Source organism: Streptopelia decaocto (genome assembly GCF_964273445.1).
Source record: "Streptopelia decaocto genome assembly, chromosome: Z".
Taxonomy (NCBI): Eukaryota; Metazoa; Chordata; class Aves; order Columbiformes; family Columbidae; genus Streptopelia; species Streptopelia decaocto.
Genome location: NC_138657.1, coordinates 61,355,840 through 61,370,390, shown reverse-complemented (window position 1 = coordinate 61,370,390; position 14,551 = coordinate 61,355,840). Strand labels below are relative to the sequence as shown.

Genomic DNA, 14,551 nt, shown 5'->3' with positions numbered 1-14,551 from the left:
ATTGGGGTAGTGTTAGGTCTTTGGATCCAGTGCTTCAAGTTCATCTACTTCATCTGGTTGCAGAGAGATTATTTGACTGAAGGTCCTCGTATTTGTGAAAGCAAGAATAGGAAGCCTTTGGCTCCTATCAAGAACTGGAACTGGAAGCTGAATCTCTTCCAGTTTCATGAATCTGTGAATAGAATAGTGAAGACTTTGTTGCATCCATTAACCACATAAGAGAAAAAAAATGCCTTCATCATTGTGGATATTTCTAATTTTGTTTAAAAATACTTTTCCAGTTAGAGATGTTGAGTTACCCATTTCTTTTTGCAAGATGCATTTAAAAAGCCGCTGGTGGCTTGTGTTTGGTTTGGTTTTTTGTTCGTTGTTCTTCTCACTCGCAGTAAAAGGGATTTTTTTATTTTTTTTTCTGTTTGTTTCTTTTTCAGTACAACTATTCAATGTACATGTCAACTCTATTCAAGGAATAACTTAGTTTCTGCCTTCCATCAATGTAACACAGAACTAGGATTACAAGCCAAAAGTAAAATCTACAAGATGGAATAGCTTTGGGAAAGAAGTAAACTTAAGTGTAGACTTAATTCTTTGCAGAATTAAGTGCAATTTCTGGATTACGGATGCTCTTTTACCTTGTGATGTCTTTTTAAAGTGTATGTACTCTTGATAGGTGGTTATGTATTAATTATAACTTGGTCTAAATAGGTTTATGTGGTGAACTTCAGGGAAAGTTTTGGCTTTGTTGCTGTCAATGTCAAGATTATAAATGTTAGATGCAACTTTCCTTGGGGCCTTTGTACTCTGAGTCTCGCTACTTTTCTTTAAAATGAAAATGAAGAAAATGCCTGCTTTTAGTGGAGATGAAAAAAAAATGAGTGTTCTGCCATTGTTGAAAATATTACTTTTGTTAATATGATTAACAAATGTTGCTCAATGGATTGTTTACACTTTTATTTTTGGAATAGGGAGCCTCAGATTTTGGGAAATACGTTCTTAGTTTAATAAAATATTTTGTCTGAATGGTTTAATTGTGTTTGGGTTTATTTTGTTGAAGAGCAAGTCAGGTAGTTATATGCCAGGTATAATAAAGATTACTGCTAAAGAAAATAAAATTTGTAGTCAGTTGGAGTACATTGTTGGGATATTTTTGTGTTTGGGTTTTTTTCCTATCATCTCCTCCTCTTTTTGCATCCTCCCCCTCCTCCCCTACTTTCTGAGCAACCTGATCTTGGTGTCCCTGCTGGAGCAGGGGATTGGACAAGATAATCTCCAGAAGTCACTTTCTACCTCAACCATCAGTGATTTTTGGGAGAAAAATATTGAGATATGCAAAATCATGGATGCATGGGCACAGAAGTAATCCTCTATTCCTTCCTTTTCCCTCAAAGGGCAGGGGAGAAGAGAGAAAATGAGTATATGCAGTGTCTTTGGTAACTTGTTATGAACTATCTACCTCATTGGTACTGAAAGGCATTATTCAATGCAGTGTAGGGTACTTCCAGTGTTAGCTTGATGGTAATCTTTAGTCATGTCAAATTTAAAGTGACTTGTTTTGTGCTGTTCCTTGTGTTGCATACTGAAAAGAAGAGCTCTATAAAAATATCTTCATGGGCATTACATGTTTTGTGGAGGAATGGGATTAATACATAAATCATGGACATGAGGAAAATGATAAGTTGTTGAGGCAGGAGAAAGGCACATCAGGAAGTTTGTGTGTTTTGCCTTCAGTCAGCTAGAAGCTGTGTTCATAAAAGTGTAACTGTCTGCCTTGTTACTCATTTGTCTTTGTGCTGTCCCCTGAGTCAGCAGAAGGCCTATTCCATAAGAGGACGGAATCCCAGTTGTAGTTACTGATTGCATGTATCTAAACTCATTCTCCAGCTTCTTCCCCAGGCTCTCTATGTGTGCATGCATGTATGCATGCCCATCTGTCTGAGGAACTGAGCTGCAGCTTTCTAACTCTGTCACTCAGCCTCATCCTTGGGAACTGGGAAAGACAGCTGGCAAAACATAGACCTGAAGAAGCAGAACAAAACCAGACTAGAATACAAAGGCATGATATTAAAAAAAAAAAAAAAAAAAAAAAAGTTGGAGAAATGGTAGTGAAGAATAAACTGTTTGGTTGGTATTCACATTAGTTTCATAGACTGTTCTGTAAGATGGTTGGATTAGATGATACCGAGGGTCTCTTCCAATTGAAATGATTCTAGGATATTTGGCCTGCTATGGCTCCTTCAACCTTGTGCCTTCTGGAATTGCTGTGCAAGGAAAACGTAGCCACTACAGAACGGCCGTATTCTGCGTTTTTCAAAATAGTCTGCAAATGAAGGGAAAATTTCTAGCGTGGTTCCTCAGTGGGAAAGTTCCTTAGCTTTTTGTGGCATGGACTATGACTCTGCTTAGCTCTTTGGAGTGAAAATAAATTCTGCTATTGATTGTGCACAGTCTGATCTCTTCATATGATCTGCTGTGTTCCTACTTGGTCTCTAGTGATATGCCTTGGTTTTGACATTGTTTTCCTCTAGATTGACAATGTTTCAATCTTCAAATGTCATAGTAAATATTTTCTTTTATTTGTCCTACCCACTTTTATTCTTATTGGTAAGTTTGTACCAGAAGTTGTAACAGACATTTACAATGTGTAACTTAAATGTGAAACTTTCCCTATTTATTAGAAAAAACAAAATTGAAGCTAGTTCACAGATGTATTGTTTGTGTTCAGCTGAACTATTTCAAGATGTGTGACTGACTGTCCAAATAATTAGAAATAAAGGGATTACTCAGACCTTGTCTACCAAATCATACTTACAGCTTTTAATGTAAATTGACAGGAAGTATTCAAGTGGTTTACTTGAGCTACATTAAACATTTGAGTTTACATTCTCTTTCAGAATTAGGAGTTTGGATTCAGTTGTTTTTATTTTACTGTAAGATTAAGTTACATTAAGTGAACTCCTTAAGTATGAAAAAAAAAAACAAAATCCAAACTGGTTTGAGGTAGTTAAGTCTCTTAAAGAAAACAAAGAAGAAAAAAAAAAAAAAAAAAGGAGTTTTGTGTTCTAGGGAATTTCTATGCTTAAAGAGATTTTCTTCAAAGGAGTGTACTTCATTGTGCTTGTTGTTGTCTCCATGCAAATACCTTTTGGTTTGCTCCAAATTATTACTTCTCCAAGTATATTTTCACTGTTGACAACTGTTCTGTGTTTCTTTTTATTCTCAGTTGTGTTGAAAATGTTTAACATGGACTGGTCAAACATAAAAAATCCCCAAGCTTTTTTCTGCATGGTCATCATAATTTTGAGATTCTGCCTGATTGTTATTGATGGAATGTTTCTTTATTCTGTGATGTTGGTATTTTTGGAAAATTTGAAAGTTGGGAAGTTTAAGCTTGACTGATGCTGTGAACTTGACTAAGCCTGTGAGCGGTTTTTCAAATGAATTGCTTCAGTTCCTAGGTAGCTTTGTTTTAGATTTGCAACATCTGCAGCCTATCAAGGGTAGCACATGGAATGTGATCAGCTAGGTGAAAAACACACCTGTTTAGGTAAATGCATTCCTAATTTCAGCATGGTTTGCGACCTTAAAAAACTTTTGTTTGTGCTGCTGACGTAGGAGAACTGGCAACAGCAGAAGTTCAGGATGACATAGGGCACTTTCCTAGGTAACTGTATGAATCCATCTCTAGACCTATAAAGAACACACCTCAATATAGTAGTATCTTTCATAGCTATTGAGAGATGCCTGATTGTTACCATCTCAGCCCAGTTGTTCATGATGAGCTGGTCACAATTTCAGCTTAGCTGATTAACAGTAATTCCAACACGATACCTCTAGGTGTTGTGTGCTCTATGCTTCAGAGCCTATTAATAACTTTGAATATGTGTGATTTTTGCAGCTGTAGTCTCGTGCTATGTCTTCAAGTTCATCGTGCTGCAAAAGTTCAGTTGACTATAATGTTCATATGAAGAAAAGCCTTTAGTGACCACACTGTGAGTTCAGTTGGGAAAAAGGAATATCTTGACTGACTAGTGCTATTGTTTTACATGCTTACTGATAATTTTGTTTATAATGTTAATAGGAATGGTTAAACAGGATAAGAAGGTGATTTTTAAAAAATGCCTTAAAGGAAAGAGTCAGCGACTCCTGACATGAATCATACTTTTGTAGTCACAAAATCATGGAGTTCTACGTTTTTAGGATTGCTAGGTTGGATGGTATATGCCAAAAAGTTTGTCTTATCCTCAATTTAGAATATAAACAATAAAAATCAATTATCAAGAGATTAAATTTTTTGTATATATGAAGTCTATTATTTGTTAGACACTAACACTGCATTTAAGTTACTTTCGCTCTCATGTTCAGTCTTCCCAAGCAATATGCTTCTCAAGGTGTTAGTAATCTTAATTAAAAAGTTAAATTACTTTTTTTTTAATGTTAGCATATTTTCCTTTAGAGACAATCTTATTTGTGTGTCGCATGAGCAGTACAAACTACTTCTTGTAAAATGAACAAGATGGAACAAATTTTGTGTAGTGAATGCTATAAAATTACAATAATAATTGCATTACCAGTAATTGCAAATGGACAGTACAACCAAAGCTCTTTATGTGTTTCTGCATGTAGCTGGTAAAAACACTGATTTATTTGATCATTATCTGCCTAATTGTTATGGCATTTGTTTATCTGTAAGTCCCTCAGTCTAATTTTGGAAAGAAGCACCTAATTCCAGTTATATTTTACAGGGGCTGGAAGTCTCTAGACAGTTCCGGTTGTGAAAATTAATTGTTGGATAGAGGAGATACCATGTACCCACTAAAGAAGAGGCTGCAGCATGCTCTTTCTTCCATCTAGCAGCTGAGAGGTGTGAGAATGGATTTGATGTGAGTGGAGGAAACTGGGTGTGCTACAGAGGGCTGTTATGGAGCCTTCGGAGAGACGAATTGCATTGCTGTAGTGAGAGGATGAGGGGAAGTAATACAACAATCCACAGGGAAAGCATCTTAACCACCTGCTGCTACCCAGCATCTCTTTCATATGTGTGAGGCACTTAAGTTGAAAAACAGACAATAAGATGAGTATTAGGACAAAGGGAGTAACATATCACAGGTCAATATTAATTCCAAAATGAAAAGGCAGTGACCTGCTTTTGAAATGCAACACACAAAGTATGTTTATACAGAATTTTTCTTCAGAGATCCACAATAAATGCCAAAGTAATGTTGTTCTTGTGCATTTGGTTTTTTAGTGTGTATTTGAGAAGCCTAGAGGTATTTTAATTATCTTTCAAAGACAAAAAGGAGGCAAATATCGTGTGACCGGAAGACTTGTGCAAAGTTGCTACCTTAGCAGGTTTATTTCTTCCCAGTTGTGTTTTATAAAGGCTGTAAATCACTTGAAAGAGTTCAAGGACAGAAATGCAATGTTAAAAATTGGAGAAGACTCCTGAATTAGGTAGGTTTTGATTCAGTGTTTACTCACTAGGGTTTTAGCCTGGTTAATATCCAACCTAATTAAAGAACGAAAAGTCTTTAAAATATAAGTGAATGTCAGTACACAACTGTTTTTAGAAAAGAACAGCACTACTACAAGTGAACATAAATGAGACATTCAAGAAAAAAGTTGAAAGAAACGAAGATACTACTTCCTGTGTCATACCTGTTACAACTGTTCTGTTAACAGAGATGTGTGTTGCAACCTAAAGCATCTTCATTTGACAGAGCTGATGTAACGAACCATTTTAATTGCTCCTGCTCTTCTGCACATCTTACCTGTTTTCTTTCAACAAAATGAACTTTAATATCAGCTGTTGCATGTGTGCTTGAATAAGCAAAAGGGCTGTGCCCACCAAAAGGAGCACAATTATAGTTGTGCTTTGTTGGAAGTTGCATGTGGAATATGTAGTGCTGATAGGAAATAAATGTATGAAATACTGAAGTAGCTTGAAGTTGTCCATTTATGTTTGATGTTCCCAACTGTGCTTAATGTCGTGACTACTGCCAGGCAAAGTCAGGTTTTTACAGTTTAATTCTGTGTTTGCTTCTGCAGGCTGAAAAAAAAAAAAAAAATCGGTAGCTCTCAATAGTGCAAGGATGAAAGGAGAACCTCATAGAGAGAACACGTATTGCTTAAAAAGTTGGGAAAAGAACAGTAACAAACTCCCTGAATAATTGGATTCTCTCTGACAGAAGTTTTAGCTGCTTTATTTTGCAGAACCAGTGAACATAACTACCCTACTGAGGTATTTAATGTCTAATAGCAATCAGTGTAATTGTACTTGCAGAAATAATGTGTATTTTATACAGGTTAGCTTTTAAAAACATATAAGTTCTTAGGTTTACATTTTGCAACCTCATCAGTAGGACTTAATCTTGTATCACTTTTCTAAGAAGAAGGAACCAGTAGTATTTTATTTTGGAACGAGGTGCAAGATTTTTGTTCCATTCACTTAAATTAATCCCCATATTTTAAGAAGACAACTGAGCTGCCTAACAGTAAGGCTCTTTAAATAGATTCTGGTTTGTGTTAGTTCTCCAATAAATTATCAGGAAATACTTTCCTGTAGAACAGTATTCTTGGTTATTTACATAGGCCCATTGATGCATTGGGTGTTTCCCATGAAAATCAGTAATTCTGAGATATATATTTTTCTCTTTTGTTGAAATAAACTACACTTATTGATCACCACAACACTTTGTAAATGTAATTTAATTTTCTGCAATTTTTTGGATGAGGTTATATGGCCTGAAAGAATAGGGTTTTCTTGGTGCTTAGATGTCTTATTTATGTATAAAGGACTTGATATGGGGTAATTTTAAAGAGTTCCGTGTGTGAAAGCATCCAAATTAAATATTTGAGATGTTGTTTTAAAGTTCAGAACGCTGTTTATAAATGCTTTTTAATTTTTATGTGAAATAAAATGAATAAAAAGGAGAAATTCCTGGGCTTGAAAGAAGGAAATTACTTTAAGAGAAAAATGGTCCTAATGCTGCTGGGGACCAATTCCTTCTTTCCAGGAAACTTGTGTTCTAGTGAATTTTCAGCCTTCATAATTGCAAGGTAGCAAGAAAGGTCAACATTTCCTGCTAGATGTTTATGTAGTGTAGATCAGTGAAGCTGCGTACTACCCATAGGTATCTGGCCTCTGCACATGGCCTAATCTGCTTTCTTGTCTTTTTTTTTGTTGTTGGTTTTTGGTGGTTTTTTTTTGTGTATATGTGGCCTGATTGTGTCAATTCCCTTCTCTTCTGCCCCAGGAAGAGTTATTACAGGTGTAAAGCACAATTATGCTCTATGTTAGTTTACCTTGGCAGAAATGAGTGTGCTCCTGCATTAGGGGGCATCTTTCCTTGAATCCACAGGCCTCTTGGGCTGTGTGTGCTTCCACCATCTTCACTGGGCCTTCTCTTGCCGTTTACTGTGGTGTCACTGCCTCTACTCGCACATAGGCAGCTGAGACATCCGTGTCACTGTTACAGGGACTGAAGGGAGTGTTGCTGTAGCCAGAGGAAGAAACTGATTGCTCTAAAATTTTTTTCTGAAGGGTGCTTTATGTTGAGAAGCAACTTAAAGTTTTCCCAGTACAGTATTTTTCATTAACGTTTCTTTTCTTACAGTGGTTGTAGTTTGTAGTGATTTGGCCACATGGTATTGGAGTAGTTTTAGAAGAACACAGTATGATAATATTGGCATAGAAATTGTGCTAGGTAATTTTCATCTAAAGCTCTTTAAGTTTTCACTTGCTTTGTCAGCCTCACCAATTTTGCTAGCTGATCACTTTGTGAACAAAACATACATATTTCACTAGTGCACAGAATTTCATCTGGTTTTGTGCTTCTGGGGTTTCTGTATCTGTATTTTCAAACTTTTTTTTTTTTTTCTGTTTTCATGGGCTTTTTTGTTGTTGTTGTTAATAATGAGTCTTCTGGATTTCTGACAGCACCAGCACTGTCTCCCTCCCTCTCCGCCCTTTCTCTTCACCTTCTCCCACCTGCCACAGCCACCATGCCACTTTGGTTATTAAATTTAGTTTCATACCAGGTGGCTTTGGCTTCTATTTTAACCTTAGATGGCTGCATCAGTGATAGTAACACTATAGTGTTAGTAACAGTAAGTTGGTCTCTTCCAATACAGACTTTTTCTAGGATTGAATTAGTGTTAAGATGCTTAATATTGTGAATGTGTGCGTGATATCTAGATATCTAGATATATATATTACCCCCAAAGATACTTAAGTGTTAGACTATGTTTCAGCAACCAGATCTCTTTCCTTAGTGTTTTTGAGATATTTTTAAAAGCATTTACTTCTGTAAACTTGTAACAGAATTACTGTCACTGTATCAAACTCTAGCTCTGGTATGGAAACCAGAAATCTGCCCTCTTGTGGGTAAATCTGTGTGATGTACCTCATTCATGGTATCTTACTTGAATGAGAACTACAGGATATTAATTCATTGTCTTTCTGCTTCTCTGCCTCATTCTTGAAGAGATTTTTAAATTTTTTTTTTTTTTAGAGACAGTTTCTGGACCTGATAACTGGCAGAGATTCATGTAGTAACTAGTAAGAAAAGTATTTTATTGCAAAATGCGGAGCTTTAAAACTGGCTATGAGGAAAGGCTTCTTAAATGTCTAATAGCATAACTGCTGATTTAAAATAGAATTTCCCTGCTCCCCTGAATTATAAAATAGCTGATATGAGAGTTGTAGTGGTTTGAGTGTGCAGCTGCAGAAGTCAGCTTTGATTATTGTGCTGTGGTTACATCAATATGATGTTACTCAATATATAAGAAATGAAAACCACTTGTTAAAGTGTTTTTATTTTAAATAAAGATTTCAGAATATAAACTAAATGAAACATAACTATGTTTAAAGTATTCTATTGAATAGGATGATTAAAAAAAAAAAGAAAAAGAAAAATATGGAGACCTAATACTATAGCCCTTCTCTAAAATTTAACTTTAATTCACTCAATTTCATCTTTAATCTTCTTCTTGGAAATATATATAATTCAATCATATATAGTTTATTTTTTATGTACAAAGATCTAATAAATTAAAGAATATCCTGGAGTATGGGGAATTAAACATTTAAGTGTACATAGGAAATTTCTGAATCCTGGGTTTGGTTACTTATCTTTGCATTACTATTGAGTCTTTGTATTACTGCACATAAACAGATTTTTCCCTTTATTATGTTTTCCACCATTCTCATGTATGTACATAGCTGAGTTGTGGAAGAACTGGTGTATTCATTTAGGAGACAAGAATGTTTTTCAGCCAAGAGGAAAGCATCATAAATGCAGAGCTTTAACCTTTGTATGGTAACTAGTGGTCGGAGTCCTCTCGTCATTTTCTTGATACTCAGATGCTGCAGTATCTGAAAAAAAATGCAATTGCAGTTTGTTTCTTTTTTTTCTTGGATTTTTTTTTTTTTGGGGGGGGGGGGGTATCTGTTGTTTGCTTGGGTTGTGTGCTTTGTGTTTTGGTTTGTTGTGGTGACTTTTTGTTGTTTTGTTTGTTTGTTTTTCATTCCCTGGTTGTGATGTCTCTTCTTTTCACTGGCAATCACAGATTCTTTACCTAAATTGTTCACAACTTACTTTAATCCTCTCTTCCTCCCTTGATTTTACCTGTGCCTGTCTGTTTTCTCTAAAGAGATTTTTTTTTTTCTTGTTAGTTGTCCACTCTGCCTTTAGTCGGTACTATGGTGAAGAAATGCAGAATATATAGAGAGATGAATTGCAGAGAGGATGCACATGATGCAGCCCAAACCTTGTGCTGCTGCTCTACCAACCACATCTTTACTTTCCTCTTAAAAAAAAACCCTCAAACAAAACAAAACCAAAAAAGCAAACAACAACCCCCCCCACACCAAAACCTAACAACCCACAACACTTTAACATTTTGATAAGAATTTTCTTTGAAATATTGATTTGCACTAAAGGAGAATATACCTTACTGACCAAAAAAAGGAAGAAGATAACATACAGAAATAGCACTTCAAATGTGTGCTTATTATCTTTAGCATGATTTTTTTTAAATGTTACTTGCTATCTTGGCTTAGCTTTACTTAATTATTCTGTATTATGAATGACTTATTCTCAATATATGCTGCCGTTTCGCTGTTTTTCTTTCACTGAGGGGTTCTTTGTATCACTTCCTTTGTGTACTGTAGTTTCTTCTTCCCTGAAATGTTTTTTTATGATATTCATTGTTTCTTACAAAGAAGCAAAAGCCAAAATACATATATACTGAATATGCAAGACCTCATTTGCATGTGCGTAATTTGGATTTCTGCTTCTCTGTCTGAACTGCTATAACACACTGTATTGTTTACAAGCTTACCGATGCAACAGTTCTTTCATTTCCTTAATTCAGCTAAAATTAACTAACAGGTTTATTTTTTCAATCTAGAGGTAGAAATGCTGTACTACTGCTAATAGCTACTGTACAAAGATGATAATGTAAAATTATTTTAATACTGGGAAATGTTGATTATTCTTGATTAATTGTGAGCTGCTACAATGTAGTGTTTGTTACAGCTGGAGAATGAAAAACAAAACAAAACAACAAACCAACCAACCAACCAAAGCAGCAAAACTTCCCTGACATGCAACAGTTACTGGTTTGGCTACTGTTTCGATGTCTTATAAGAAAGAATGTATCTAATTTTCAGCTGCCATATTTGAAATTCCTTAAATGAGTGAGTTTATTAACGTTCTCAGAGACATCAAATTTGGGTTCTAGTTTAACTGGATCTGTGTCTCTAGTTCTGGAATTGAATCCCACCTTGTTTGCCAGTTGTATAAGAGACATCATTTGCTTTCAACACAACAGATTTGGACCCAGATATTCCTATGTGGTTTCTTTGTATTGTTTCTTGTATAAATTAATCCTATCACTTAATCCCATCACTCTCCCTTTGTCTTTTGTTTTACTCTCATCTGTTTACTCACATCGTCATAGTTACAAAGACTTTGTAGTGTAAGAGACTTCTTGAACCGTTGTGCTTTGTTCCCAGCTGGTGCAGGCAACCGCATCCTCTGCCTTCTGTAACATCTGTGTGATCCATCTTTGAAGTAATGGTGTTGCCTATCTCTGTTGTTGGTCCTAATGGAAGACCGTTCCAGAAAGTGGCAGCTCTGATGGCAAGAAGTTCCATTCTGATTTTCTTCTTGTTTATTTTCATGCCTCCATTTATTGTTGTGTTAGCATTTCCCAGTATCATTCTTCCTCTGTAGACTTCTTTGACTGCCTTAGAGAGAGCAACCACATCCCCTCTTGACCTTTGTTTTGTTAGCTAACCAAAGCAACCTCTTCTACAGTCCTCTTACAAAGAAAGTTTACTCTTCCCCTGACCATCGTACCTCGTTGCATTTGCTACACTCTCAAGTCTCGATCTTACCAGTTTGGGTTTCTTGTCATGTATCTGTGGAGAAGGCTTTTAACTTAAGTGTGTGGCTTTGGAGGATTTTTTCCCATTGAGTATCAGCATAATTAAATTATTGTGGCAGTAATCCCAGGAAAGAACTTGAATTAGTAGTGGCTGCTCCTGATGCTTACCACTTTGCCAGGTGATCAGGAAGGAAAAATGAGCAGAGTTATTTATTTATTCATTCACTTATTTATTCATCCATTTATTTATCTATTTATTTGTTTGTTTATTTATTTATTTATTTATTTATTTATTTATTTATTTATTTTTTATGTTGTTGTTTCTGGGTTACACACAAGATTTCCCATAATATTGACTACTGACATAGTCAGCTTTGATGCAGACATGACCTTTTTATTGTACATATAATTTCTGTGTGGAAGCTGTTTTTTAATTTCTTCAGTTACTAACCTTTCGATGAATTCTTAAATGCTGAAAGTATTCACTCCTGTGGGTTGCTTTTGCAGGCTCATAGTGGAAAACATTAAGTTATCTTTTCTTTTTTTCCCCCGTACTCTCGCTTGCTCTTCCTTTCCTCATTTGTGAAACTAAGAAACCACTGGAATTCTGTGTATATTGGTATTCATTTGGGGTAAAGAACCTCAAGTATTGAGTAGTATTTGAAACTTTTCTGGGTGTTTGAAGGACGTTTTCTCCTGGATTAAAAAAAACCCAAACACAACAACCCACAAAGCATATCTATCTGTAGCAGTTTCCTTAACCAGGTTTCTGTACACGTACTCTATTTTTTTAAAACAAATGTAATTTAGTGGTGAGAATGAGTCTGTGGCAGGTGCAGCAAAGGAAGTAAGCTCATTGTCAGTTCTCTTTAACCTCAGTGTTGGTATTTTTTTCAAATAATTCACTTGTTTTTCTAGACAGGGAAGCCTTGAAAAGTTTTCAGTGTTTTGTGACAACTTTGAGCAGGAAAAATATTTGAAACATTTGGTTGTGCTGGTTGGAATCAATATGTGTTTATTAGCGGTGGTGTCCTATGTATTGTCATTGGTGGGACATAAGAAAGAATGAGATAAAAATTACTAAGGAAATGACAGTGATCCTTTTGTTTGTATGTGTTGTATATGTAATTCTCAAAAATGTTGGCTTATGAAGTAATTGTCAGCAAATCATGATTTCAACCATCTTCAGTACATAATATAAATGCTTACAGAAGAAGTCTTTTTACTGTTTTCCAAACTGTTAACACAGGTGCCTCTCTGTAATAGCTAAACTCATTATATATCAAGTTCTTTTTTAAAATTTATTTTGTTTGTCTTCAGAAAATATAATGTTCAGTTTTCCTCATTACATTGGTGTAATAGCAGATTGTAATGTGTGATCTTTGTAAATCTTTGCTGGTTTGGAACTACAGTAACAGGGTAAACAGTTTTTTCAGTAGTTGAATGTTAACTGTTCTGTTTTACAGGAAAGAAATGAGTTGGTCCAGTGGTGTCTAAACCTTTTCTTTTTGTGGAGGAGGTGATACAGTTTCTGGTAGTTTAACCAGACAGTGTTTAATATTAAAGTGTTATTTTCAGATCAATTTGGAAATACCTACTAGTTATTAAACATACTAAGATTTTATATTTGTCACTTTGTTTACTCCTTGAATTTTACATCTGTAGGTTATTCCTTTTGTTTGTGTTTGTTTGTTTATAGCTTCGTCTTATATGAAAAATACTTCCTTTGCAAAACTGGAAAGTGAATATAGGAGCTGATACTTAGGCTGGTTATGGACTAAGAGCTATCCACTTCAGTATGAACTAACAGAAGCTTTGTTACCAATATTCAAATTGGTACTGTAAGACCTGAACAAATTTTCCTTTGATTGCCTTATGTTGCATGTTTTTTGATGAAGAATTCTGTCTCTGAGACCTGAAGTTTGCCTTTTGATTCCTTAGTACCATTTGATATACAAAATCTGCATTGTTCTACCCACTCTTGACAAAATTTACTTGGTATGCATCTGAGGTTATTATATGTGTTGCATTTATGTAACTGCATTTAAAATTCTAAAAGAGTAAACTGACAATTTTTTTTCTTTCTTCTTTTGTCCTTAGTGCTTGGGAGATGGGAAGTAATGATAGCTGGCACCTGAACTAAAATATCTGTATAGGCACTACTATCCCAGAACTTCAGGATGAATGGGGATATGCCTCATGTTCCCATCACTACTCTTGCAGGGATTGCTAGTCTTACAGACCGTGAGTACTTTTCTTTTTCTTGTATTTGCTATGCTGTTTTCTACCTCTTTAGTAGATACCTGCATTTTCAAAATACTAAAAATAGTCTTATTTTATAAGTTCTTATAGATAAGTCTGTTCAAAATCAGATTTGGCATTACAAATGTTAGTTTTGCCATTGCTTGGATTTTAAAAATATGTTCAAATCCTGCTAATTTAAACATGAAGTGAAATGTAGGTTAAAAAAACAAAAACAAACAAAAAAAACAAACAAACAAAAAAAAAAAACACAAAAAAACCAACCTTGAGAAAACCTGAAACAAAATATAGGAATTGCTTGCTTGGACTATCATTCAGTAACATATCTGAGCACCCCACAAAAAAAGGAAAAAACATAAATCATGGAATCATTTTGGTTAGAAGGGACCATCAGGATCATTGAGTCCAACCATAACCTAACTCTGGCACTAAACCATGTCCATAAGAAACTCATCTATATGTCCTTTAAAGAACTTCAGGGATGATGACGCCACCACTTCCCTGGGCAGCCTGTTCCAATGCCTGATAAACCTTTCCATGAAGAATTTTTTCCTCATATTCAATCTAAACCTCCTCTGGCACAACTTGAGGCCATTTCTTCTTGTCCTATCACTTGCTACTTGGGAGAAGAGACCAAACACCTTCCATGATACAACCTCCTTTCAAGTAGTTGTAGACAGCGATAAGGTCTCCCCTCAGCCTCCTTTGCTCCAGGCTGAACAGCCCCAGTTCCCTCAAATGATACAGTTCTTACCTAAAATATTTATCTCACCATCTTCACTTGGGGTTTGAGAGAGGATTAAGCTGATGCTGAACTAACTAAAGGGAGTTGTGGAATATGGTGAATATACCTGAAACTTAGTTCCCTAGTTTTGGACAAGGTACAAAAAAGTTATTC

General features: G+C 35.4%; 1 protein-coding gene across 4 annotated transcripts in view; it reads left to right on the top strand.

Annotated features, from left to right (window-relative positions):
* The window catches only part of NIPBL (NIPBL cohesin loading factor), a 150,462-nt gene that overhangs the window by 44,296 nt on the left and 91,615 nt on the right, over positions 1-14,551 (top strand). For all 4 annotated transcript variants that reach the window (XM_082074258.1, XM_082074256.1, XM_082074260.1 and 1 more), the window contains exon 2: positions 13,492-13,635. In XM_082074258.1, the coding sequence (XP_081930384.1) occupies positions 13,572-13,635 (64 nt within the window). In that variant the 5' untranslated portion in view covers positions 13,492-13,571. The remainder of the gene's footprint in view (positions 1-13,491; positions 13,636-14,551) is intronic.